Source organism: Elephas maximus, chromosome 3 (assembly GCF_024166365.1).
Source record: "Elephas maximus indicus isolate mEleMax1 chromosome 3, mEleMax1 primary haplotype, whole genome shotgun sequence".
Taxonomy (NCBI): domain Eukaryota; kingdom Metazoa; phylum Chordata; class Mammalia; order Proboscidea; family Elephantidae; genus Elephas; species Elephas maximus.
In genome coordinates, this window is record NC_064821.1 from 215,155,128 (window position 1) to 215,180,596 (window position 25,469).

The window sequence follows — 25,469 nt, forward strand, 5'->3', positions numbered from 1 at the left end:
GCAGCCCCGCCCGCCCGCGCCCGCGCTCCCGGCCTCCCTCTGCGGCGGGTCCAGCCCTCTGAGGCCCTGGCGGGTGGGGAAGGTCACTCCGGGACGCCCGCGAGTCGGGACTCTGCCGACTCCGCCCCGCCGCTCGGCTGCTGCACCTGCCGCCCTCGGCGCTCCCCCGCTGCGGTTGCAGTTCCAGCCCTCCCCGTCGTTCCAGGCCAGCCCGACCGGCAGGCCCGCCTCCTGATCGCCTGCCCTTGCTCCTCGTGGGCGACCTGAACCACCGCGAGCAGGACGGCTGCCCAACCCTGAGACTTCGCCCTCCCACCCGGTGCGAGCCTTGGGAAGGGTAGGCGCTGTAGGAGGCAGTGCAGCGCCAGTGAATCCTCCCATCGGAGACCGGTCGCACTGCGTGGCAGCTCGCGTCAGCCTAGACCCCGGGCGACAACGTCTGCACGTGACCCAGCCACTGAGGGCTCTCCTCGGTGCCGGGCCGACCGCTGGTGTTCTCCTTGGTAGGCTTTTATGCCCCTTTTTGGGTATCAACCACTTCATTCTGCTGTGAAACCCCGGGAGCAAAAGGGCCTTTGGGGAGCCCTAACTCATGTGGCAAGAAGTCCCACGGCCGTCGTAGTCACGCAGTCCCCTTTTCCATCCTTTATCCGTTGTTGCTGATAAACCAGACTGCTTGGTTTCATCCCCCTGCAGCTAGCCCCTGAGCGGCTTCACACAAGCCGGTCAGAGCAATGACACAGCAGAAAACGAGGGGTTCCTCTGCAGTCACCACAGAAGGGGCAAGGTGACCCTTCCTGGGAAAAGGGGATTTCCCAGCCCCATATCTAGGAATTAGCCTGTACAGGACGGTTGTTACTCCAGGCCACACCTCTGTCCCCAAGGTTAAGCTGCAGGCCCAAGGTCAACCTTGCACTGCTAAGAATGAGCTCTCTCCCACCAACCCTTCTCAAGGGCCAGGCCAGACGTGGGCAAAGCTGCAGGACCCTGTCATGTGCATGGTGAGAACCCAGTGCAGAGAACCAAAGCCACCCCTGCTTAGCCTCTGCCCTGTTTATGTTGGAAGAGCCCGAGTCGGTGGTAGGAGACCTGCAGGCAGAGGCCACACCTGCAGATTTGATGCCCCTGCTCCCGTCAGCACAGGTTTCCTCATGGAGGAATTTCCAGCAGGACAGGTCACTGGGAAGGACACTACATAAAAGGAAGGAAAGCCTGTGGGACAGAATCAGCAAGAAGGGATGAGTAGGGTGGGGAGGTAGCGTGGGAAGGGAGGAGGGAGTTGGAGGGAAGGTAAGGTGCTCCTCCTTGCACCCACCCCCAAAACACAAAAAACCCATTGGGTCCAGGCAGATTCCCGCTCATAGCGGCCGTATCCCACTCCATAATTTTCTCCTCTCCCTCTTTCCCTTATCTCTGTCTGTCTTTTCCTCTTCCAGGAGAAGCGTGTAGAAACACCATGTAGGGAGAACCACGTGCTTTAGAACCCCCTTTTCTCTTAAAGAAGTGTCCTGTCTCAGCTCTCCAGGGCTGTTGCAAATGCTAAGCCGTCTGGTTCTGTCTGCCAAGGATAGGCCTCCATTGTCCTTGACCTAGTCTTCCTCCTTGGGATACTGCCTTCTCAAATTTTAGCTCCCACGCTTTGCTCATTCTCCCTCTGCTGCGTGTAAACCCTTCCCAGGCTCTGACGAGGGCCTAAGAGTCATGCCTGCACAGCCAATGCAGCCCCTCATTCTAGACCAACTGCCCCATCCCCACCCCAGGCTTCCTAGAAACCTCCATGTTTCCACCAAAACCTGGTGCAGCTGCTGGAGAACATCTCAGCCCTCATGAGACCCAGATTTCTCTCAATGGCTCATCTCAAATTCTACCTGCCCCACCACCATCACGTAGACTATTTTCACCCATAACCACCTGGCCACAGACAGCCATATGGTTAAGAGGATGTCACTTGTACTTGTACTTCCAGGGTCACCACTTACTAGCTTTGAGACCTTGGGCAAGTCCCTTGTTCTCTGCAGGTCTGTTCCCCCAGCTGTGTGAAACTGGAGTAACACAGTGTTTGGAGGATGAAATGAGGAGACGGGGAAGGTGCCAAGCAGGATTTCTAGTGCATAGCAAGAGCTGTGAAGTAGCTAGCTTAATTATAGTTAGCTGTTTCCATTTGACCTTGTCTAACCTTGGGGCTGTTGCTATGACTTTGCCACCTTCCCACTTTGATACCCACCCCCTTCCCAGTGGCCCCTAGAAGGTGGCCCTGACCAAGTCCCCACCCTCTCTGTCACCTTTCCCTTTGGTTTCCAGAGTGCTTCCTGCTCTGTGACCTCCTCTAACTCTAGTAATGAATAACTCAAGCACACCATGTCCCTTTGAGCTGTGCTGGGCTGGGCTTTTGTCCTGAGGCCCTTTCTGTGAAGGGTACATAGCAGCAGGTTGAAAGCGGAAGGCGTGTGGTTCCCCAGAGGGAGGGGAGAGGCTGGGAGGTGGAGTGTGTGGCTGGGTGTAGGGGGAGGTGGGGACCATGGGGAACTAAGAAGCCTGCTCGGTACATGCCTGCGGAGGTCCAGTGTTTCCCTGCAGAAAGAAGGAGGAAGAAATTCTTCAGCTCAGCTTAGAGGCTCAAGGCAAAGAACCATTTTTTCATTCTTTTTTCTACGCAGACTAGGGGAGGGATGGTTCTGGAGTCCTGTGATTGGTTCTGCCCAAGGCTGGTGCTCTGTGTGGGGGCGGACAGAGAAAAGGCAGAGAGCAGGAGTGGCAGAAGGCAGGGATCTCCGTCCAGGTGACGATGACAGGTTCCAACTCCGGAAACAGCTGGCTGCTATTGTGATTGAAGCTGAGTCTCCCCTGGGGCAAGGACAGGGACCCGCAGGTGAAAACAGGACAGGGCAGTCCTGTTTGCAGCAAGATGGCGGGACAAAAGCCAGGCTGAGAGAAAAGGCAAAACAAGTCAACCTCCAGCAGTCCGGTACCTTTGCTGGAGATCAGAGAGGCTAAAATGGAGTTTCACCTGCCTGCAAAAAAGAGGGTGAACTTGGCAGGCAGCTGTGAAACAGAGCCCGTGGGCCAGACACAACGCGGTCTGCTGCAGAGGGCTCCGAAGGCTGTGTGGCCAAGCCCACATTCACACACATGCTGGTCATGCACAGTGGGGCTCTGTTCCACCAGCCCTGGAGTATTTTAAGTACAGAGGAGAGGGGGTGTCGCATGGTGACTCATGCCGGCAGCAGAAGCTGTGTGCAGCGCTGAGGAAAATGGCTCAATGGCAGGCTCTGTTTGCAGCGGAAAGCAGCCGGAATGCACAGCTCTGCAGTGGAGGCTGTGCGTTGGAGAGCAAAGAGGGCTGGGTGAGGCGAGCCCTGGAAAATGCTGCCGGACCAGATGCTACAGTGGGGACTTAGGTGGATGCCTGGATCGCATCTGGCACGGGGGCTGGACTGAGCGCCCAGCCGTCATTCACGGATGTTTGATTCCCCACAGGGCATCCTTCTGTACTTCACAGTGGACCCTATGGGTTTGATAGCAAAACAAATCGTTCTTCAGGACAGTTCTGCTTTTTTAGAGAAACCAGAGACTCTGAGTGGGGACAACTTGAAATTTCCTTTCACTACTTTCATTTAGAGTGTCTTGTCTCACTGGGTCTGGTATTGAGTCTTTGTCCTGGGTGAGGGCAGAATATGAAAATGGCAGAAAAGAGCCTTTGCAATGAGGCCCACTTGGTGAGTTGAATGATTCCTGCAATCAGTGGCAGTGACAGGCTACCTGTTCCTCACCTGCTTACCAGGCCTGACTGGCAGACTTCTCAAACTGCTTTCTGCTGCCCTGTTTCCTCACTTGTGTGTCAAGACGTGTATGGAGACATGCTGCCATTCCTCTCTACCGCCCCTGTCCTTTGCCAATTTGTTATGAGGCATGTGGACCAGGGAGGCAATCATGAGGGAAGAGGACCACAGAGGATGACTTCTGCTTATTTCTTCTGGCAGGACTGCAGAGGCGCATATGCCTGGATGCACGCCAGTGAGGGACAGCACTAAACTACTGGGGGACCTCTTGGAGCCAGTGTACCTGCTCCTTTGTACTTTCCCAGTGGGAGTTAGTTGATTTAATTTATTTTTTCTTGGAAAAATGTCTGGCACCAACCAGAACACCCTCTAGGCTTAAAAAAAAAAAAAAGCTCCTTTCCAGAACTTTCCATTTGCTTAAATGTGACAGGGAACATCTCCCTGAGACTGTAAGCTTAGTGAGGGGGCCCCTACACCACTCCACTGCAGGGAGACATGGTCTTGTCAGCCCAGGGACAGATGGGGTTGAGACATGGATCCGGGCATTTTCTGAGCCCTTTCTCGCTGGACCACTTGAAGTCACCTAGAGATGAGAGGGAATATCTGTTTTATGGTCTGCTTAATCTTCGACTGCTTTCTGTGGTCTTAGGGAGGGTAATGGATTTCATTGTAAATAGGGTCATTGTGCATAGTGCTGAAGATGCTATCTGAGATCCTGTAGTCCAAACTCCCATCTTCCTGGGGACCCACGGGGTTGGTCCACTAGCTCTATTTGAATACCTCCGGGGGTTGTTTGCTCCCCACCTTAAAAAGGAACTTTCCATTGTTGGGCAACTCTAGGCATGGCACCGAGCTAAAACTTAGCACCTTATAACTTCTGTCTAATCCTAGTTCTAGCCTTTGGAGGCTAGGAGCTCTGGTGGCGCAGTGGTTAAAGCACTCGGCTGCTAACTGCAAGGTCGGCCGCTCGAACTCACCAGCCACTCCATGGGAGAAAGATGTGGCAGCCTCCTTCCAAAAAGATTTACAGCCTTGGAAACCTTTGGGGCAGTTCTGTTCTGTCCTACAGGGTCTCTATGAGTCTGAATCAACTTGAAGGGTAACAGGTTAGCATTTGGAGCAGCATGCTGCAGGGACGGATTATACAATAAACAAAGTACGCACGAGCTCACTTGTGCTTACTTACTAATCTGTAGTGCACAATTTCAGAGCCACATGTGAAACTGAAATCCTAGTGGCTCAGTGGTTAAGAGCTACAGTGAGCTACAGCTGCTAACCGAAAGGCCTGCAGTTCAAATTCACCAGGCGCTCCTTGGCAACCCTATGGGGCAGTTTTACTCTGTCCTATAGGGTTGCTATAAGTTGGAATCAACTTGATGGCAATGATTTTTTTTTTCTTTTTTTTTTTGGATCTTCCCAAAGCTACGCATGAGCCAGTGAGCTGCCACCATGATAGTTTTGAGCCAAGGACTCAAGATAGGTATTTTAGAAAAAGCTCTTGTACTTGCAAAAAAAAAAAGAGGCCTCCCTCCCCCACAGTCTAACTGTAATAAACTAGATACAGATGGAGCAATGGGGAGAGGGGGAACCAATGTCTGGACTCCAGGACAAGGCTCTACAGTATACTAGTCTTATAGGGACTGTTCTGGGGGACGTGCTGGACCAGAGTCTGGAGCTCTTTATTCCGGCCTTCACCCACTGACAGCATTCTGCTGTACATGGTGTGTTTGCCTCTTCCTTCTGACCACCACCCAGCTTCCTCGGCTCCCTGCAGTGATTACATGCCTTTGTGGTTGGTCTCTCCTGGGCTCTCAGCTGCAATTCCCATTGCTAACTGGCAAAGTCTCATTTTGCTTTCAGTCTGAATCCCAGGCAGAGGGAATCAGATGGGCACGGTTCACATTTTCCTACCAGGTCATAGATTGCTGGGAAGCTTAAGCATTGACTGTCTTGGCCTGGGATTCTCCCTTCCATGTAGCCAAGAGAGAGGGGAGCGAGTTACGCAGATGAAAATAGCTGCCTAGCTGTTGACTAGCACAAGACAGACAAGCAGACACTCAGGTAAGCAGGCAGACAGGTAGGCACATAGAACAAAGAACCATGTACACCCTATAAAATATGCCTACTTTTCTTCTTCATGAGGTGATGTAGCATTCCATTTCATTTGAGAAAATTACATATTAATGTAGCCAGTTTGTAGGGATTAAACCAAAGGGAAGAAATGCAAAAAGACTGCATTTATTTTACTTTGAGAAGAAGCTGGGAGGCAAGGTATTTAAAAATGCAAAAAAAAGAAAAAAATTTACATAAACTGGATTACAATTTAATTTATATTCATCTTAATACAGAGTGATGAGAAAGATTTTATGTTCTCAAAAGGTAAGTTCCATAGGCAAACTGGTCACTTACAGTAACTATATCCTAGCCGGGGAAACCCTGGTGGTGTAGTAGTTAAGTGCCACGGCTGCTAACCAAAGGGTCGGCAGTTCGAATCCACCAGGTGCTCCTTGGAAACCGTATGGGGCAGTTCTACTTTGTCCTGTAGGGTTGCTATGAGTCGGAATCAACTGATGGCAAAGGGTTTGCTTTTGGTTTTCTACACTAATAGGGTCACATTAACATAACAAAGAAAATCCGTTTCCAAATGGGATTTTACCCACAGGTATAGGGATCAGGATTTACAACACATATTTTGGGAGGGCACAATTCAATCCATAACAGATGCCTATTAGACATCTAAATGGAGATGCCAAGTTAGCAGTTGGGTACATGAGTCTGAAGTTCACAAAGGTGTCTGGGCTGATATTTAGATGAAGAAAAGAATCCCTATTATGGCTTTATCATTTACAGTTAGGTTTGGCTGTGAGTAACAGAGACCCAAAATAACAGTGGCTCCAACCACATGGAGTTTTAGTGTCTTATCATTAATGTCCAGGAGTAGGGGTCTAGGACTTGACGATGGCTCTCTTCCATGAAGCCCTCAGGGACCCAGGCCCCTCCAGCTCACATTTTTGCCATCCCTCATATGTGACCCTTAACCCTTGTGCCACCAGGGCTCCTGATTATCTGGGTAGGGCCCAGGAATCTGCATGTGAACAAGCTTCTCTCTTGGGTACGTGTTACGCACAGTAAATTTGAGGGCCCTCGAAGATAGTGAGACAGGGTTAACTGTGCTGGCAGCTGAATAAAAGAGGTGTTCAAAGATCACCATCTAGAAGTTGGGTAAAGAGGAACCCACCCTGTCAACATGAGATAAGGTTGAAACGACCTTAATGTTTTTCTAGTCCCCTTCTCTTTTTTTTTTCTCCTTTGCAGGCTCCGTATGTGCAGAACAGTGTGACCGCTGTTTAAGCTTCTTTAGCCCTCCGAAGATGGCGATATAGTGCCGAAGATCAAGTGCACTTGCACTATATCCCATAATAAGTGATGCCAAGGCATGCTGAGAGGACTCCATCTTGGATTCCAGATGTGCGTGCAACCTAATTAGTATACACGGCCATTTTGAGAAGTACCCGCCCCTGGAAAGAAGCCCACTAAATACTCATTATTCTGTTGTCTCCACCGAACCCACATAAGCCCTAGCCTTGCTTCCTTTTTCGAGTCAGTCTTTTGGAGAGGCTTAGATCCCTGCTGACTACTTTTGCTTGACTCAAGCAAAATAAAGCTTGCTGAAGATAGAGTTTGTCTTTTTCCTGTATTCTTACTTGGGAAAAGACAAGGACCCTTTGTGTCAGATTGGCGATTGGTAACAATAGCACAGCACGGTGTTATTAAAGCCCATATTCCTAATGCTAGGCCTACTTCCAGAAGAAGCAAAAACAAGAATGCAAACAGAAACCTGTACACTAATGTTCATTGCAGCACTTTTCACAGTAGCTGAAAGGTGGAAAAAAACAAAATGTCCATCGGCATGTGAATGGATAAACAAAATGTGGTATATGCACACAACGAAATGCTACCAACTGAAACAAAAATGAAGTTTTGATGCATGCCACAACATGGATGAATACTGACAATATCAGGCTGAGCAATCTGTCAGTCACTGAGGGTAAATACTATATGACCTCACTTACATGAAATAAGCAAATATATAGAAACCAAAGATTAGTAGTAGTTACCATGGGTGGGAGGGAAAGGGGAAGTTTCTGCCTGGGGGCATTGAGTTCATATTAATCGTGGGAGAATGATTTGGAAAAGGATAGTGAGAATGTTTGCACAACTGAAGATTGTAATCTATGTCACTGAACTCTACATGTAGAAATTGTCGAGATGGTGTTATGATTTGTTACGTATGTTTTCAACATACATACACACACACCAAAAAAAGGCCCCTATGCTGGGCACAGGAGTCCCTGGGTGGCGCAACAGTTAATTACTTGACCAGAGGGTTGGTGCTTCAAGTTCACCCACAGCCCCTCGGAAGAAAGACGAGGTGATATACTTCAAAAAAATTCAGTCATGGAAAACCCTATAGAGCACAATTGTAGCCTGACACAAAATCGACTTGATGGCAACAGATTTGGTTTGGTTTTGGTTATGCTGGGCACAGGAATGAGCGTTTAGGAAGGATGAGATGGTTGCATCAAAAACTACCTCAGCATGCTTGAATTTAGAGAGAAGAAATTTACAAGACAACTTTGTTCTTTGAGATTTGAAAATGCCAGGGAGAATTGAGAGACAGATTAGGGAGTCAAGGTTACAAGGAAACAAAACAATGGTGTGTTTAAGGTAGGATCTTAGCACAACGAATTTTTAAGACGTAAACAAGGGCTTGATTGTTACCACTGACTTGCTATCTCCCCCTCCCTGCCCCCAGGTGGGGTGGAGACACAACGTTCTTGCTGAAAGGCTTTATGAATCGGGGGCTGAGCTCACCAAGGAAACTGGAGTCTGATTTCAAGAGTCCAAACTTAAGACTCCTGTGTTTACCTGCTAAGGTTATCCAGACGTGCTAGCTGGCAAACTTTAATCCTTGTTTTCTTAAAAGAAAATGGAGTATACTGTGCCCAAAAAGTTGAAAATGCACATGATAAGTCCCACTTAGTGAAGTTTAAACATACAATTCAATGAAGGCTGTGAAGGCCACGTAAATCCAGTTACCCTGTTGCCATTGAGTTATAAAAAAAAAATTTGAGTTATAGGAGCGTATAAAAAATGAAAAAAACCAAACCCATTGCTATCGAGTGGATTTGGACACAGATAGCGACCCTATAAGGAAGTGTTCTCTTCTTCTTTTCTCTCTGCCCACCCCGTGTGCTTGTTTTACCTCCCTCCAAATGTCTCCTCTTTCTCTTCTAAGATTCATTTTCCTTCTCTGCCTCCTTGAGGGCCGATTCCTATCTTCTGAAAAGGATCATAGGTTCTTTACCTTCCAAGGATTTTTTTTTTCTCCTTTCTTTCTCCCTGGTAGGACTGAACTGTGTCCCACCCAAATATGTGTCAATTTGGCTACGTCCTGATTCCCAGTAGTGTGTAGTTGTCCTCCATTTTGTGATCTGATGTAATTATCCTCCGTTTTGTGATGCGTTGGAAATCCTAGCCTCTGCCTGTGATTATGGTCCCATTTGAGAGTGAGCTGTTCATTATGTTAATGAGGCAGCATTGTTGTTTTGTTAGGTGCTGTCCAGTCAGTTTGGACTCATAGAGGCCCTATGTACAACAAAACAACCCAGTCCTGTACCATCCTCACGATCATTGTGCTTGAGCCCATTGCTGCAGCCACTGTGCCGATCTGTCTTGTTGAGGGTCTTCCTCTTTTGCAATGACCCTCTGCTTTACCAAGCATGATGTCTTTCTCCAGGGACTGGCCCTGTCTGATAACGTGTCCAAAGTACGTGAGACCAAGTCTCACCATCTTTGCTTCTAAGGAGCATTCTGGCTGTACTTCTTCCAAGACAGATTTGTTTGTTTTTCTGACAGACCATAGTATATTCGATATTCTTTATTAACACCATAATTCAAAGGTGTCAGTTCTTCCTCAGTGTCCCTTATTCATTGTGCAGCTTTCGCATGCATACGAGGCGATTGAAAACACCATGGCTTGGATCAGGTGTACCTTATTCCCCAAAGTGACATCTTTGCTTTTTAAAGTGTTAAAGAGATCTCTTGCAGCAGATTTGCCCAATGCAATGCATCACTTGATATCTTGACTTCTGTTTCATGGGTGTTGATTGTGGATCCAAGTAAAATAAAATCCTCGACAACTTCAATCTTTTCTCCATTTTTCAAGATGTTGCTTATGGGTCCAGTTGGGAGGATTTTTTTTTTCTTTTTTTATTTACTGCTCAGCAGGGGCATGTTATGTGAGATGTGATCTGACATCCAGGTGGGGAGGATGTCGAGCAGGAGGTGGCTCTCCAAGTCTGCGGAAAAGTATAGCCTAAAGATAACACGACTCACCAGATTCAGTGTAGAGATGAAGTTTAAAGCCTTCACGTAGGATGGCATCATCAAAGAGATGGATCCTGGACAAGAGCACTGGGGAGAAATTACAGCTCCTCCAACCCAGTGCTCATGTTTCACAGGAGCAAAAGTTTCAGCCCAGAGAGGGGAGGTTACTGGCCCAAGGTCACACAGCCAACTGTTGGCAAAGTTAGGAATAAGCCCTAGATTTCCCAGTTGCCAAAATCAGTTCCCTTTCCTACACCCAGTGTGCAATTACATTCTTATGACGAATAAGGCTGAGAGTGCTCTGATGCTTTGTCATCTGACCACCATGGTCAGCTCCTGAGGTCACCCAACAGAGAGCTGAGATGACCTTCCCCCCATCACATGCCACAGAGTGCTTTGGACTTGGGAATTCTGACTCCTAATCCAGTGCTCTTTGCTCTCCAGCTCCTGTCTGTGCTGCCTCCTCCAGGAAGCCAGCTCATCCTCTCATGCCCAGATCATCCCTGGACCATCTTTCGTCCTCTCCACATCTCAGCAGACTCTGGATTCTGGGAAGCTGAGGCTGAGGGCTTTGCCACTTGGTGTCCTGCAGCCCAGAGCTCAGCGCCTAGTCGATGCTTCATGTCTGTTGCCACGTGCAATCTTGTAGAAGGGGAGTCTGAGCCTGTGACTGTCCTCCTAGTGAAAGAACCTCCCTGGGGCAGGAACCCTGGTGCTCCATCATATCTGCAAGCTGCCTTGGGCCTAGCCCAGCACCAGGTGCTTGCAAATGGCCCAGTGAAGGTCTGTCAGGTGGTGGATGTATGGCTCTACTCCCCCAGCCAGTCTCATACCTTTGCAATGACACATCCATGACCAATGGGTAAGAGAGGTGATGCCCACTGGCCATCCCCACCCCAAAGGCTAGCATTTAGGTGTGAGGGTTAGGATTTTTGCCTCTCACCATGAATTGTTGTTGGCATCAGTTGCTCTTGAGTCCATACCGACTCATGGCGACCCCACATGTATAGAGTAGAACTGCTCCATGGGGTTTTCATGGCTGTGACCTTTTTTTTTTTTTCCTTTTATTGTGCTTTAGGTGAAAGTTTACTGCTCAAGGTAATTTCTCATGCAAAAATTTAAACAGATATTGTTATGTGACATTAGCTGCAATCCCCTAATGTGACAGCACACTCTCCCTTTCCACTCTGGGTTTCTTGTGTTCATTCAACCAGTTCCTGTCCCTTTGTCCGTTCTTGTCCTGCCTCCAGACAGGAGCTGCCCATTTGGTCTCTTGTATATGACTGAACTAAGAAGCATGCTCTGCACGTGTGTTATTTTTTGTTTTATAGTCCAGTCTAATCTTTTGTCTGAAGAGTGGGCTTCAGGAATGGTTTTAGCTCTGGGTTAACCGAGTGTCTGGGGGGCATGGTTTTGGGGTTCCTCCAGTCTCTGTCAGACCATTAAGTCTGGTCTTTTTACTTGGATTTGAGTTCTACTCCACACATCTCTCCCGCTCTATCCAGGACTCTCTGTTGTGTTCCCTTTCAGGTGGCCATTGGTAGTAGCCGGGCACCATCTAGTTCCTCTGGTCTCAGGCTGATGGAGTTTCCGGTTTATGTGGCCCTTTTGTCTCTTGAGGTAATATTTTCCTTGTGTCTCTGATGGTCTTCATTCTCCTTTGCTCCAGGTGGGTTGGGACCAATTGATGCATCTTAGATGGCTGCCCAAAAGCTTTTAAGACTCCAGACGCCGCTCACCAAAGTGGGATGCAGAACATTTTCTTAATAAAATTTGTTATGCCAGTTGACCTAGATGCTCACTGAAACTATAGTTCCCAGGCCCCAGCCCCAGCTATTCTGTCCCTCAAAGTCTTTGGATGTGTTCAGGAAACTTCTTAGCTTTTGCTTTGGTCCCGTTGTGCTGACTTTCCTGTGTTGTGTGTTGTCCTTCCCGTCATTCATTTTCTTTATTGAGGTATATTCCATATGGAAAGCTGTAGTTTTTGATCTTTGTCAACAAATGTTTCAAGTCTTCTTCACTTTCAGCAAGCAAGGTTGTGTCATCTGCATAACTTAGGTTGTTAATGAGCCTTCTTCCGGCCCTGATGCCCCGTTCTTCTTCACAGAGCCCAGCTTCTTGGATTACTTGCTCAGCATACAGATTGAATAAGTATGGTGAAAAGATACAACCCTGACACACAGCTTTCCTGACTTTAAACTACACAGTATCCTGTGTTCTGTTGGAACAACTGGCTCTTGACGGCAGGGTTAGGTCATGGTAATGAGGATTAGGTTATATTTGTTATGTTACTGAGGCCCTTCACCTCTCTGCAAGAGTTAAAAGCAGACAGAATCAAGCAGAGAGAGAGGGATCTCCTAACACCAAGAAGTAAGACCCAGGAGTGGAGTGCATCATTTGGACCTGGAATCTCTGTGCTGAGAACCTCGTATACCCAAGAGAAGATTGATGCCAAGACACATATAGATCTCTAAGGAATGCCTGGCCCACAGATGTTGAAAGGAGACAAGGACCTTCCCCAAGTGCCAACAGAGACAGAAAGCTTTCCCCTAGAGCTAGAGCCCTGAATTCAGACTTCTAACCACCTAAACTGTGAAAGAATAAATTTCTGTTTGTTAAAGGCATCTGCTTGTGGAATTTGTTACAGCAGTACTAGATACCTAAGACACTTCCATTGCTTCAGGACCCACCTCCTCTTTTAATATCTTTCTAATATCTTGAGTAATCCTTGACATTTCTCTTAAAAAAAGAAAATCATATTGTCTCGTTAAATACCCAACTCTTAAATATTAATTCCGGTTGCCATTGAGTCGACTGGGACTCATGGTAGCCCCATGTGTGTCAGAGTAGAATTGTCCTCCCCAGGGTTTTCAATGGCTGACTTTTCAGAAGTAGATTGCCAGGCCTCTCTTTTGAGGCACCTTTGGGTATGCTGAACCACCAACTTTTCGGTTAGCAGCTCAGCGCATCAGCGATTTGCACCACCCAGGGACTCCTATGTATTAATATCTCTACTAAAAAACAGTATAAGCTGGTGTATGAATTGGGATTTTGGATAAAAACAAAAGTTTAAATCATTACAGATTCAAAACATAAGAAACAAAGAGGATCCGAAATGCAGTCCCTGGAGGAAAACTAGGCAGAAGTAGCTACACTTAAGTTGTGAGCTCCTTGAGAGCAGGGACAAAGTCTTTGTCTCTGAGTTCTCTGCAGTTCCCAGTACAGTGCCTGGCACACATGGGCTTTCAAGACGTATTTGTTGAATACAGGATTAAAGGAGGAAAGATCCCTAGTTTTAAGCAGGTGCCTCCTACTTTTAATAGAAGGTTGATGTTTAAAGTGTTTAAATTAAAAGTCCCACAACATTAAACTAGTATGCGAACTTTGTTTTTTACAATTCATGAATTGGGGAAGTGTCTGGTCTGAACGTCAGACAACAGCCCCCAAGAGTGGTACAAAGTGGGAGGGCTTCTGTAAGTTCAGACATATGGGAGCAAAGAATGTATACTGGGCAAATTTTGGATTGGCTGGTAGACGTTTTCTTTCCTTATTTGTGATTAAGGGGAAATTTTGAACTAAGTTAAACTGAGTGGGCAAGTCCTAATTGGCTAGCTTCTGTTTCTGTTTCTGGGAAAGGCAATTGATGGACTTGGATTTTCACTCCCCGGGAGGTTGAACATTTACAAGAAGTAGAAACTTAGATTTCAGTTTGCTGAGGTAGGACTCAGCACAAGTGACTCCATTTTGGGCATAGGATAATCAGGTTAACAGAAGTAAACTTCGTCTGAACCCAAACAGTTGTGCCCAGCAGCTCCTTAAAGGCCGGATGGTTCAGAAAATGATTGTGGCGGAAAGTTAGGGAAACTGTCCCCTCTTTGCAGTCTCGCCCCTCCCTTCCCAACCCTCTTCTCAGCGTCTTGCCCTCGAAGGCCCTTCTCAACCCTTCGAGGTCCTTTTCAGGTCATGGTAGTGAAAAACACACTCTTCATTGACAAAATGTAGGGTATTTATGTTAAAAGTCCCTTTGTAAAGTTAGCTGGTTACGTGTCACTGTGGGGCCATGGAAGGTACGTGGGCTTTGGATTCCCAGTTTGTGCTGCTGTGAGAGCTAACTATAGGAGGCTCAACCCTCACACCTTCAAAATGGTGATAACAAAGCCCATATTTTATTATCTTTGTGGAAACCTGAGGTAATCACTGTAAAGGGAACATAACAGGAACTCAGTGAACGATAGCCGTTCCCACTGGAATTTAAGCTCTGTAGGTATTTTTGTCCGCTTTGTCATTGCTGTCTTCCCAGTGCCTGACACAGAATAGGCTCTTACAAATATTTGTTAAATAAATTATGTATTTGTTTACTCACCAAGCTACAGGCAGGAAACACATCCTCACATTTCGAATATGCTAAAATAGTATGGTGTTCAGTGTTTCTACTAACATCTGGCTTTAAGGCTTTGTATAGTATGTCAGGAAACCCTGGTGGCACAGTGGTTAAGTGCTACAGCTGCTAACCAAAGGGTCAGCAGTTTGAATCCACCAGGTACTCCTTGGAAACACTATGGCACAGTTCTATTCTGTCTTATAGGGCCGCTATGAGTTGGAATCGACTCGATGGCGCTGGGTCTGGTTTTTTGGTGGTATAGTATGCCAGAAGGAGCCCTGATAATGCAATGGTTAAGTGCTTGCCTGCTAACTGAAAGAATGGCAGTTTGAACCAACCCAGCAGGCCTGCAGGAGAAAAGACCTGGAGATTTGCTCCTGTAAATATTACAGCCAAGAAAACCCTATTGGGGCAGTTCTACCATGTCATATAGGATCTCTGAGTTGGATTCAATTCAACAGCACCTAACAACAACATAGTATGCCAGACAGTCGTGTGCTTTCAGCACAACTTGTGGAACTGCAGACAGATGCTATGTGTCAATGGTTCTAGAAGCGTGGTTCCAGACGACAGCATCAGCATCACCTGGGAGCTTGTTACAAGTGTAAGTTCTCAAGCCCCGCCAGAGGTCCACGACTCAGAAACTCCGGGCACGGGCCAGCAATCAGGTCTAACAAGCCCTCCAGTGATTCTGATGCATGCTGAACTTTGGAACCACTGATGCAGTGGTTAAAGTGCTCAGCTGTGAACCAAAAGAAAGGTCGGCAGTTTGAACCCATCAGCGGCTCTGCAGGAGAAAGACGTGGCAGTCTGCTTCCACAAAGATTCCAGCCTTGGAAACCCTCTGGAGCAGTTCTACTCTGTCCCACCGGGTCGCTATGAGTCGGCATTGACGCCATGGCAATGGGTTTGCTTTTGGATTGGTTTATATAAACTCTCCTATGCAGTAATTGTGAAGAACCTGAGCGCCCAGTGTCTGAGAAGACATGACTCGTACCTAGAAAACATAATCCATTGGAGGTTTCAGAATATGATGCTTGCAGAATTAATATCCTTCCGGTAGAGAAGTTTCAGGAACCTAAGCTGAGCCAGAGCTTGTGGGTTCACTTAACTGTCCCTACCACGTGATCTATGGATGGGCGCTGCTGGAGCTGACTAAACTACCTTGCTTTTATAATGGTGTCCCCTTTGCCTCACTATGGCAGAGTGGACCAGGGTGGGCAGTGGGCTCAAGGAAAACTCCAGCTGCAGGCTAGCCCTCAATTCTTATATTACTTAACAATGCAAACCAAATGCCTCTAATAGAGACCCAAATACCCAGTGGTTTAAAGAGAATAGCAGCCATTTCTTTCTTCCGTAACAGTCTAAGGGTGAACCATCCAGGCTGCGTGAAGTTATTTCCAGACCCTGGTTCCTCCATCTTGCTAGTCTGCCATCCCTCAGCATGTTGTCCCCCTTTACGTGACCAGGGCTGGGTCAACACCACATCCGCATTTCAGCTTACAGAAAGGAGAAAATCCAAGACAATTGGCTTTGTCTTTAAGGAGATGATGCCAGATTTGCCCATCTCACTTCCATTTACATCCCATTACTCACAGTCATGCCCAGCTGCAAAGCCAGCTGGGACTACGGTCTGCAACAGGTGTCTGCGTGCCTGCATAAAGCATAGAGGGTTCTAGCGCTACAACATGGATGAACCTGGAAAACATCAAGCTGAGTGAAATAAGTCAGGCATAAAAGGACAAATGCTGTATGATCCCACTCATATGAAATATCTAGAATATCTAGAGACCAAAGTTTATTAGTGGTGAGCTGGGGTGGGAAGGAGGGACTTCAGGCATACAGAGCTTCTGTCAAAGGGACAGGAAAAAGTGGAAATGAATAGCGGTGATGGTTGAACATGATAAATGGATAAGTTAGTGTTCCTAAATTGCAAAAAATGTTGAAATGGCCAGTGCTTTGTTACATACATATTTTCATCAGTAGCTATGGGCTTGATTCTGACTCACGGCACCCTGTGTGTGTCGGAGCAGAACTGTGCTCCTTAGGAGTTTTAATTGCTGATTTTGGGGAAGTAGACCATCAGGCCTTTCTTTTAAACATCAGGCCTTTCTTTTGAAGTGCCTCTGGGTGGACTGAACCTTCCAGCCTTACAGTTAGCAGCGGAGCATGTTAACCATTTGCACCACTCAGGGACCCACATAAATATTTACCACAAAAAAAGAAAAAAAAAATGAAAGGGAAAATGAACTCTGCCAGTGTCCCAAATAGCTAGCTACTCAATTCCTCTTCTCACGGTGCCCAGCTGTTCCATTCACCCCTATTCTTGGGTTCCTGATACTTCTGTATCCTTAGGTTCAAACCCCATTCCTTGAATTAGCTTGAGTAGGAACCTGTTCTTTATAACCAAGTGTGCTAGATTACAACAAGTTCACCTCAAATTCCTCACATCTTATTTCAAAGGCTGAAATAAACATAGTCGTGGCAAGTGGTGGGCTCAGACTAGGCGCCAAACACAGGGCTAATTGAGAAGGGCTGGGCTGTCCTGAGAAGGAGCCCTGGTGACATACTGGTTAAGTGCTCAGCTGCTAATAGAAAAGTCTGTGGTTTGAACCCACCAGCCGCTCCACAGGAGAAAGATGTGGTAGTCTGCTTCCATAAAGATTACAGCCTTGGAAACCCTAGGGGAAAGTTGTACTCCATCCTACAGGATCGCTAGGCATCAGAAGAGACTCAACCATAAGGGACTTTTTTTGGGGGGAGGGGGCTAGGGCAGTCCTGACTACAAAGATAGCCTTAAAATAAGATGAGGGACTTCTCCTGCAGGGCAGTTCTGAGCTATCCTGAACGCCGTAGGCAGTGGTGGTTCAGTGGTAGAGTTCTCGCCTTCCACGTGGGAAACCTGGATTTGATCCCTGGCCAGTGCACCTCGTGCACAGCCACCACCCGTCTGTCACTGGAGGCTTGCGTGTTGCTGTAATGCCAGCCAATGGCAGCTAACAACGTCCCGAACACTCTGTTGCCTGCAGCGAGAGCTGAGCTAAGACAAAACCTGGAAGTGCGTTAACTGGTCTTTGGCAGCTTTCATTCTGTTTCTGTGTTGTGGGTTTTTTTTTTTGCCCCCAGGATCCCTGCCACCAGAAAGCCACCCCCGTGTCCAGGCCTTCAGTGTTCCATGTTCTGTTGTGGGCATACGTGCCGGGGGCTTCTCAGGCCTTAGTACCTTAACATTAAATGTGACTTGCCAGAAGTGGGGAAATTTTAGGCCAGTTTGGGGGTTAGTCCTGGTTTGTTAGGGGGTTTTGTGGTCTGCAAATAATGCCCCAGCAGGGGCATTCTGACTGTGTTGTAGCATCACCTCTCTGTCCTCATTCTGGGATAATTGTCTGATGAGAGAAATAACACCCTTCTTCTTCTTTTAATTTCAGTTTTTCGTTTAGGATGACTGGTGACGATATAACAACTCAGAAGTGCTTAGATCTGTTCAGGGCATCTATTTCCTGGAAGAAAGAAGGAGAACCCCTGTGTCTCTCCTCTCTCATCCTTGTTTACTTCTCCTCCTCTTAAAGTTGGCCATTTTGACCCTGCCGTACAAATGCTTGGAGCCCTGGTGATGCAGTGTTTAAGGTTGGCATTTTGAATCTGCCAGGCGCTCCTTGGAAATGCTGTGGGGCAGTTCTACTCTGTCCTACAGTGTCACTATGAGTTGGAATCAACTTGATGGCAACTTTTTTTTTTTTTTTTGGTACAAATGCATAATGATACTTTTGGTGAGGGGTCATAATATACTAAGGTGAATCAGAAGAACCCCTCCATAAGATTTTGTACAAAGCTGAAAATAAAGACAATGTTTAAAGTTGATCGGCTCAGCACCTGTCCTTAGGCTCATTTATCCTGGGTTTCTTGACTCCACCTCTGGGTAGTTTTCCCTCTCATGGGGCATGTTTTGATATTCCATAATTTTCAGTGAAATAATGGGACCATTACAGTTCCATGATATTCTGTTCATGGTAGGCTGTTTGGAAGAAAGGGAAGAAGGAGGAGGGGGTAGGGAGAGGGCATGGTATCAGTAAACGGCCGTTATGTGCCCAACACTGCCAGATGCTTCTAATTCTTAGCAACTTGAGAAAGAATTGCTATGCCAACTTCTGAGAAAATTGAGACTCAGAAATGTTATGCAATTTTCCCAGTCACCAATAGCTAATAAGTGGTAAAGGCAGAATCTGAACAAGGTTTTTTTGGTTCTAAAACCTGTACTCAAAAATTGGCTTCAACCATTTTATGTAGAGCATCTTCCATTAGTAGCTGTACCTTGGAAACTAGGAAAGGACTATGGACATCTTAATGGTAGTTTGTATTGTGGATAGGGGTGGAGGGACAATGAGGACTACAGTGAACAAATTCAGTAGTTTATCATGGGGGGGCCACATCTGCTACAGCCTCTTACTGTTTGACTCGAGGAGAATTTATTCCCTTCCCTGTTACTTAGTTTTACTACCAGATTAAAAAAGATAGAGAGAGAGACAACGATCACAGTGGACTCAGTAAAAATAAACAAACAAACCCCAGTGCAGTGTAATGGATCACTTTTTTTTTTTAATTAACTTTTATTGAGCTTCCAGTGAACGTTTACAAATCAAGTCAGTCTGTCACATATAAGTTTATACACATCTTACTCCGTACTCCCACTTGCTCTCTCCCTAATGAGTCAGCCCTTGCAGTCTCTCCTTTCGTGACAATTTTGCCAGCTTCCAACTCTCTCTATCCTCCCATCCCCGCTCCAGACAGGCAATGCCAACACAGTCTCAAGTGTCCACCGGATATAATTAGCTCACTCTTCATCAGCATCTCTCTCCTACCCACTGTCCAGTCCCTTTCATGTCTGATGAGTTGTCTTCGGGGATGGTTCCTGTCCTGTGCCAACAGAAGTTTTGGGGACCATAACCGCCGGGATTCCTCTAGTCTCAGTCAGACCATTAAGTATGGTATTTTTATGCGAATTGGGGTCTGCATCCCACTGATCTACTGCTCCCTCAGGGGTTCTCTATTGTGCTCCCTGTCAGGGCAGTCATCGGTTGTGGCCGGGCACCATCTAGTTCTTCTGGTCTCAGGATGATGTAGGTCTCTGGTTCACGTGGTCCTTTCTGTATCTTGGGCTCCTAGTTGTCGTGTGACCTTGGTGTTCTTCATTCTCCTTTGCTCCAGGTGGGTTGAGACCAATTGATGCATCTTGGATGGCCGCTTGTTAGCATTTAAGACCCCAGACGCCACATTTCAAAGTGGGATACAGAATGTTTTCATAATAGAATTATTTTGCCAATTGACTTTAAACCATGGTTCCCAAACCCCCACCCTTGCTCCGCTGACCTTTGAAGCATTCATTTTATCCCAGAAACTTCTTTGCTTTTGGTCCAGTCCAATTGAGCTGACCTTCCATGTATTGAGTGTTGTCCTTCCCTTCACCTAAAGCAGTTCTTATCTACTAATTAATCAGTAAAAAACCCTCTCCCTCCCTCCCTCCCTCCTCCCCTCGTAACCACAAAAGTATGTGTTCTTCTCAGTTTATACTATTTCTCAAGATCTTATAATAGTGGTCTTATACAATATTTGTCCTTTTGCCTCTGACTGATTTCGCTCAGCATATGGATCACTTTTATAAAGCCTTTCTCACTATGGTTTTGTAACTCCCACCAAATGGTTGGGTGGGACTATGCGTTTAAGGTGCTTGTGGCCCACCAAAGGGATTGGACACCTTGCTAATAATGCAAAAGAGGTGTATGGCACCCTCGTGGTGGTGGGGCTGTGCAAATAAAGTGTATGGAACCCTAACGAGGGGGTTGGTCAGTTTTGCAATCACACTCGGCTTAAAATGAGTCATTCCAGAGGTAGAAAGAGGAGACCTGACTACTACCAAGAAGGAGACGGGAGTGGAGTGTACCCATTGGACTTGGGATCCCTGCACTGAAACCCTCCTAGACCCAGGAGACAGAGAGAGAGAGAGAGCTGTAACACCAAAGATGACAAGAAGGTGAGAAGCAGTGGGAGAGAAATGGCAGCAGCAGAAGCATCCGAAACAGGAGACTGGCAGGAGATGGTATGGTGAGCTTCCCAGTCCATGGAGGGAGAAAGCTAAGAGCCTTCAGGCAGAAAGCTTGCTGGTGGAGTAGGGTGCTTCTGGGCATAGGGTGGAGCTAGCCTTCCTTACCCACATAGAAAGAGAGCTGAGTGCTTTCGAGCTGGGACTTACTGGTGGAGTGGGGTGCCTTTGGGCACTTATCCATGGAGCTAGAGAGCTTTGTAACACTTGCCTGAGCAGGGCAGAAGTCAGGCTGATGGATTAGGCCGAGGGCCAGAGAGAGGCCTGCCTGCAGGCATAACTGAGTAGAGGCTGTCTTGATCAAAGAACTGTATCCTGAATTGTAACCTGTTACTTCTCTAATAAACTCCTAACTGTGAGTATGATCTGGGAGTTCTGTGTTGCTACTGCCAGGAATTATTGAACCCAGCAGAGAAGTAGAGGGTTCTGTGGGAGGGATGGCTGTGTCAAAATTGGTAAAAGGGTTGGAGAGAGGAGGTATGTCTGACCTCCACCCAATAGGAATCAGTCTTGGGTTGTTGATCTTGATTATCCTTCCCCCTTGAGAAGTTAGAGGAGGTCAGATGTCCCTGCCATGCTATTTATATGCTTAGCAAGTAGAAATACATACATATGAATATAAGTAGATTATAAATAGATTATAAACACTCCTTAAAAAGCGTTCAGTATAAAAAAAACTTTTAATTTCTGTTATGACATTAGTCTTAAGTTTTTGAAGGTAGAGACCATGTTTTAGTCAAGAAATTCTAAAATGTTAGAACTGAAAGAAACTTCAGAGATGAACTAGTCTAACCTCGTTTTTATGGATGAAAAGAAAATGTCTTTTCCTGGTTCCCTTAAATGGCCTAGTGAGATGCCTTGTGTAAAAATGGCGTGGGGGTGGTATCTGACCTCCTCTAACTTCACAAGGTGGAAGGAAACTCAAGGTCAACTGCCCAAGGCTGATTCCTATGAGGCAAGGTCAGACATACCTCTTCTCTCTGCCATCTTTACCAATTCTGACACCAACCGTACCTCCCATGGCACTCTCTACTTCTCTGCTGGGTTTGATAATTCTTTGCAATGGCCACACAGAATTCACAGACAATGCTCACAGTTATGGGGTTTATTAAGGAAGTAACAGGTTACAATTCAAGTTCAGGAATGCTCAGGATACAGTTCTCCCATCAGGACACACTCTTCCCAGCCATGCTTGCAGACATGCCTCTCCTTGGCCCTCTGGCTCTGCCCAAAGGCATTCAGCTTTCTCACTCTGTGAGCTGAGAAGCCCGCCACACCCTGTCCTGCTGCCGGGTCTCAGCTGCTGTATCTTTCCTACTGCTCTCACTGCCTTCAGTGTTACAGCTCTCTCTCCTCTCTCTCTGTCTCCTGGTTCCAGGATCTTCTCAGTGCAGGGATCCTGGATCCAAAGGACATGCTCTCCGCTCCTGGCTGTTCTTCCTTGGTGGTGGTAGGATCATCTCCCTCATGCCTCTGATATGGCTCATTTCAAGCCCAGCATGATGGCAAAATTGACCAATCCCTTTCATGGGCCACAATTACCCTATCACACATTATCGCCCAATCACTTGGGTGGGAGTTATAAGACCATGGCTGGAAAGGTCACACAAAAGTGATCCATTGCACCACATCTTGTATAGAGTTGTTGTTGTTAGGTGTCTCTCACGGAGTGAGAGAGCTGAGTGCCTCTGTGCAGGAGGCTTCCTGGTGAAGTGGGGCGCCCATGGGCACTTATCAGTGGAGCTAGGCTTACTGACACAATGGAGCAAGAGGCTAAGTGCCTTCCAGCTGAAGTTTACTGGTGGAGTGGGGTGCCTCCAGGCACTTGTCAGTGGAGCTAAAGAGCTTTGGGACACTTGCCCAAGTAGGGCAGACACAGGCAGTGAGACCTGAGGGACTGAGTGCCCAAGGAACCAGGAAGCAGAAGCTGAAGAGACAAGGAACATAGGAAGCAGAGCTGCCTCAGTCTCGTAGGGTAGAACCATGACCTCTGGGGTCTCAAAGAGTGAAGCCACCACTTAAAAGGACTAGGAGAATGGGCCCATGCTTATGGAATTCACTGGCCTTACCATGTTTCCCATCATCCTGAAGCAGCTGGCTTGATAGAATGATGGACTTGTCTTCTAAAGACACAATTACAGCACCAGCTAGGTGGCAATACCTTGCAGGGTCGGGGCAATGTTCTCTACCCAGACCCTCCAAAAGAAGGCTGTATATGCTCTAAAAAAACCAGTGTCCAATATATGGTGCTGTATCTCCCACAGCCAAGATTCATGGGTCCAGGAATCGAAGAGTGGAAATGGAAGTGGTACCGCTCACTATTATCCCTAGTGACCCACTCAAAAAATTTTTACTTCCAGTCCCTGCAACCTTATGCTTTTCAGGTCTAGAGATCTTAGTTCCGAAGAAAGGAATGCTCCCACCTGGAGACACATTACTGATTCCATTGAGCTGGAAGCTAAGAATGCCACCTGGCCACTTTGGGCTCCTTATGCCTCTGGGTCAACAGGCAAAGAAGGGAGTTACCATATTGTCTGGTGTGATCGGTCCTGATTACTAAGAGGAAATTAGATTAGTATTATGTAATGGAGGTAAAGAAGAGTGTGTCTGGAATGCAGAAGATCCCTAGGATGTCTTTTAGCTCTGCCATGCCCTGTGATTAAAGTCAATGGAAAACTACAGCAATCTAATTCTGACATGAAGGTTTGGGTCACCCCACTAGGTAAAGAATCATGACCAGGTGAGGTGCTTGCTGAGGGCAGATGGAACACGGAATAGGTGGTGGAAGACGGCATTTCTAAATATGACCGTGTGACCAGTTGCAGAAAGGAGGACTGTAACTGTTATGAGTGTTTCTGCCTTGTATGTGTACATTAAATATTTTTGTTTTCTTCACTTATAAAATACAAGATATAAACAGGGCTAGTATGTATTCGGTTGTATGTGTGTTCATTGTATCATGTTAGGTGCAAGTATGACTTTATAATTGTCTTTATTCAGACATTATATAATGTTTAAGATGTTTACAGGTGCCACGTTGACAAGGGGTGGACCGTGATCGTTAAGGTTGTGTGTCAACTTGGCTGGGCTGTGATTCTCAGTGATTTGACAGTTATGATAGTTTGGCAGTGATATGATGATGTGATCACTTCCGTGATGAAATTTGGTATTTCTGTCATAGTAGCACTAGACGATTAAGGCTGGTGCCATCGAGTCCATTTTGACACAGAGCAATCCTGTAGTACAATTGCCCCGTACTGGTTTCTAGGCTGTAATCTTCATGAGAGCAGATCACCAGGTCTCTCTCCTGCAGAGCTGCTGGTGGGTTTGAATAGCCAACATTTCACCTAGCAGCTGAGTGCTTAGCCGTTGCACCACTGGGGCTTAATAAATAGCAGTTGAATAAATGAATGGATTTCCATTATATACTTTGTAGTTTGATCTCACCCGCTGTGAACAAGAACACACAGGAGCAATCTGAACCTCTGAACAATCGTTAATCTCTGCTTTGGAAGTTTACTTGTTTTTTAGCTTTTCCCTTCTGAAATGACCTTTACTGCAGTTTATGTTTAGATTAGAATATAAATTCAGGGTATTCAAGCATTTCATAGAAAACATTCCAGTGTCTTCTCTGATTGCATAAGACCTGCAGTGATGACCAAACCAGTATTTGGGGGACGCTGCTAAACTATGTAACTCTACTTATTTCACCAGTATGACCTTCTGCACCAAGGCTGAGGTCCCTGATGGCAAGGCAAGCTCATTTCTACCCCTGGCTCCAGGGCTGACTTCATGGGCTTGAGGTCTGTGCAAGTCACGCAGGCCCCCACACACCCCTCCTCCCCTGTTGAGAAGAGCCCTGCGCTTGTTTTAATGCACTGCTGTCACCTTCTTGAAATTCTTAACAGTTTTTGAACTAGTGGGTCTGTGTTCCCATTTTTCACTGGGCCCTGTGAATTATACGACAGGCCTGTCTGGCTTCCTGTTCATGCTAGAGCATTTTCCATCTCACTCCTCAAGTCCCCCAGGCTCCTCCTTAAGATAGGGCTATCACATGCCCCATTCTTGGTGGGGTCTAAAACATCTGCCAAGACTAGAATAAACTGGTTAAGTACGTTATTCAGAATGAGCTGCTTTCCTTGTGCATATTGCCAAACTAATAGAGTGGACTGAAGGCATATTAATCATTGAGCAGTACCAGTTGATATATAAGCTACTGGCTTACATTGCTTATTTCTTTTAACTATTATCTCAATCCCTTGAGATACGTGCTATTTTTCTTATTTTGCAGATGGGACAGATGAAGCTCAGGGAGATTAGCAAGTGGCAGGGCTCACATGTCATTCTGATTTTTCTGACTCCAAAAGCCCATTTCCATTTCACTGCCTGTGCTAATCTGAGGCCTGGGAAACCTGCCCCTGAGGTCACTGCATTACCTGGGGTCAAAGGACTTCTCTCACAGTTTTCACACCATTACCTTTTGCACACGACCTTCTACAGGTGTGTGGTTAACAACTGTTGTTGTTAGCAAATGTAAAGTCAGCCCCTGACTCATGGCGACCTCACACACATGGAGCAAAACGCTGCCCAGTCCTGCGCATCACCATGATCAGGTGCAGGTTCAACCATTGTGATCCACAGGGTTTTAATGGCTACTTTTTGGACGTAGATCACCAGGCCTTTCTTCCTACTCAGTCTTAGACATAAGCTCCACTGTAACCTGTTCAGGATCAGAGCAACAGGCAAGTCTCCATGGATGGATGGGTGGCCACTACTGAATCACGTGGTTAACAACTAGGATACATTATTCTAGACTCTCCCC

At 46.7% G+C, this 25,469-nt stretch overlaps 1 protein-coding gene across 7 annotated transcripts in view; it reads left to right on the forward strand.

Annotated features, from left to right (window-relative positions):
- The window catches only part of NME7 (NME/NM23 family member 7), a 498,467-nt gene that overhangs the window by 372,165 nt on the left and 100,833 nt on the right, over nucleotides 1-25,469 (forward strand). The window contains exon 12 of one of the 7 annotated variants that reach the window (XM_049881289.1): nucleotides 10,614-11,051. The exons of 1 other annotated variant lie outside the window; for it this stretch is intronic. In XM_049881289.1, coding sequence (XP_049737246.1) covers nucleotides 10,614-11,024 — 411 coding nt within the window. In that variant the 3' untranslated portion in view covers nucleotides 11,025-11,051. Of the gene's footprint in view, nucleotides 1-7,094; nucleotides 7,887-10,613; nucleotides 11,115-25,469 lie in introns of those variants that run through there. 5 more of the 7 variants (XM_049881287.1, XM_049881294.1, XM_049881290.1 and 2 more) reach the window with 5 other exon arrangements.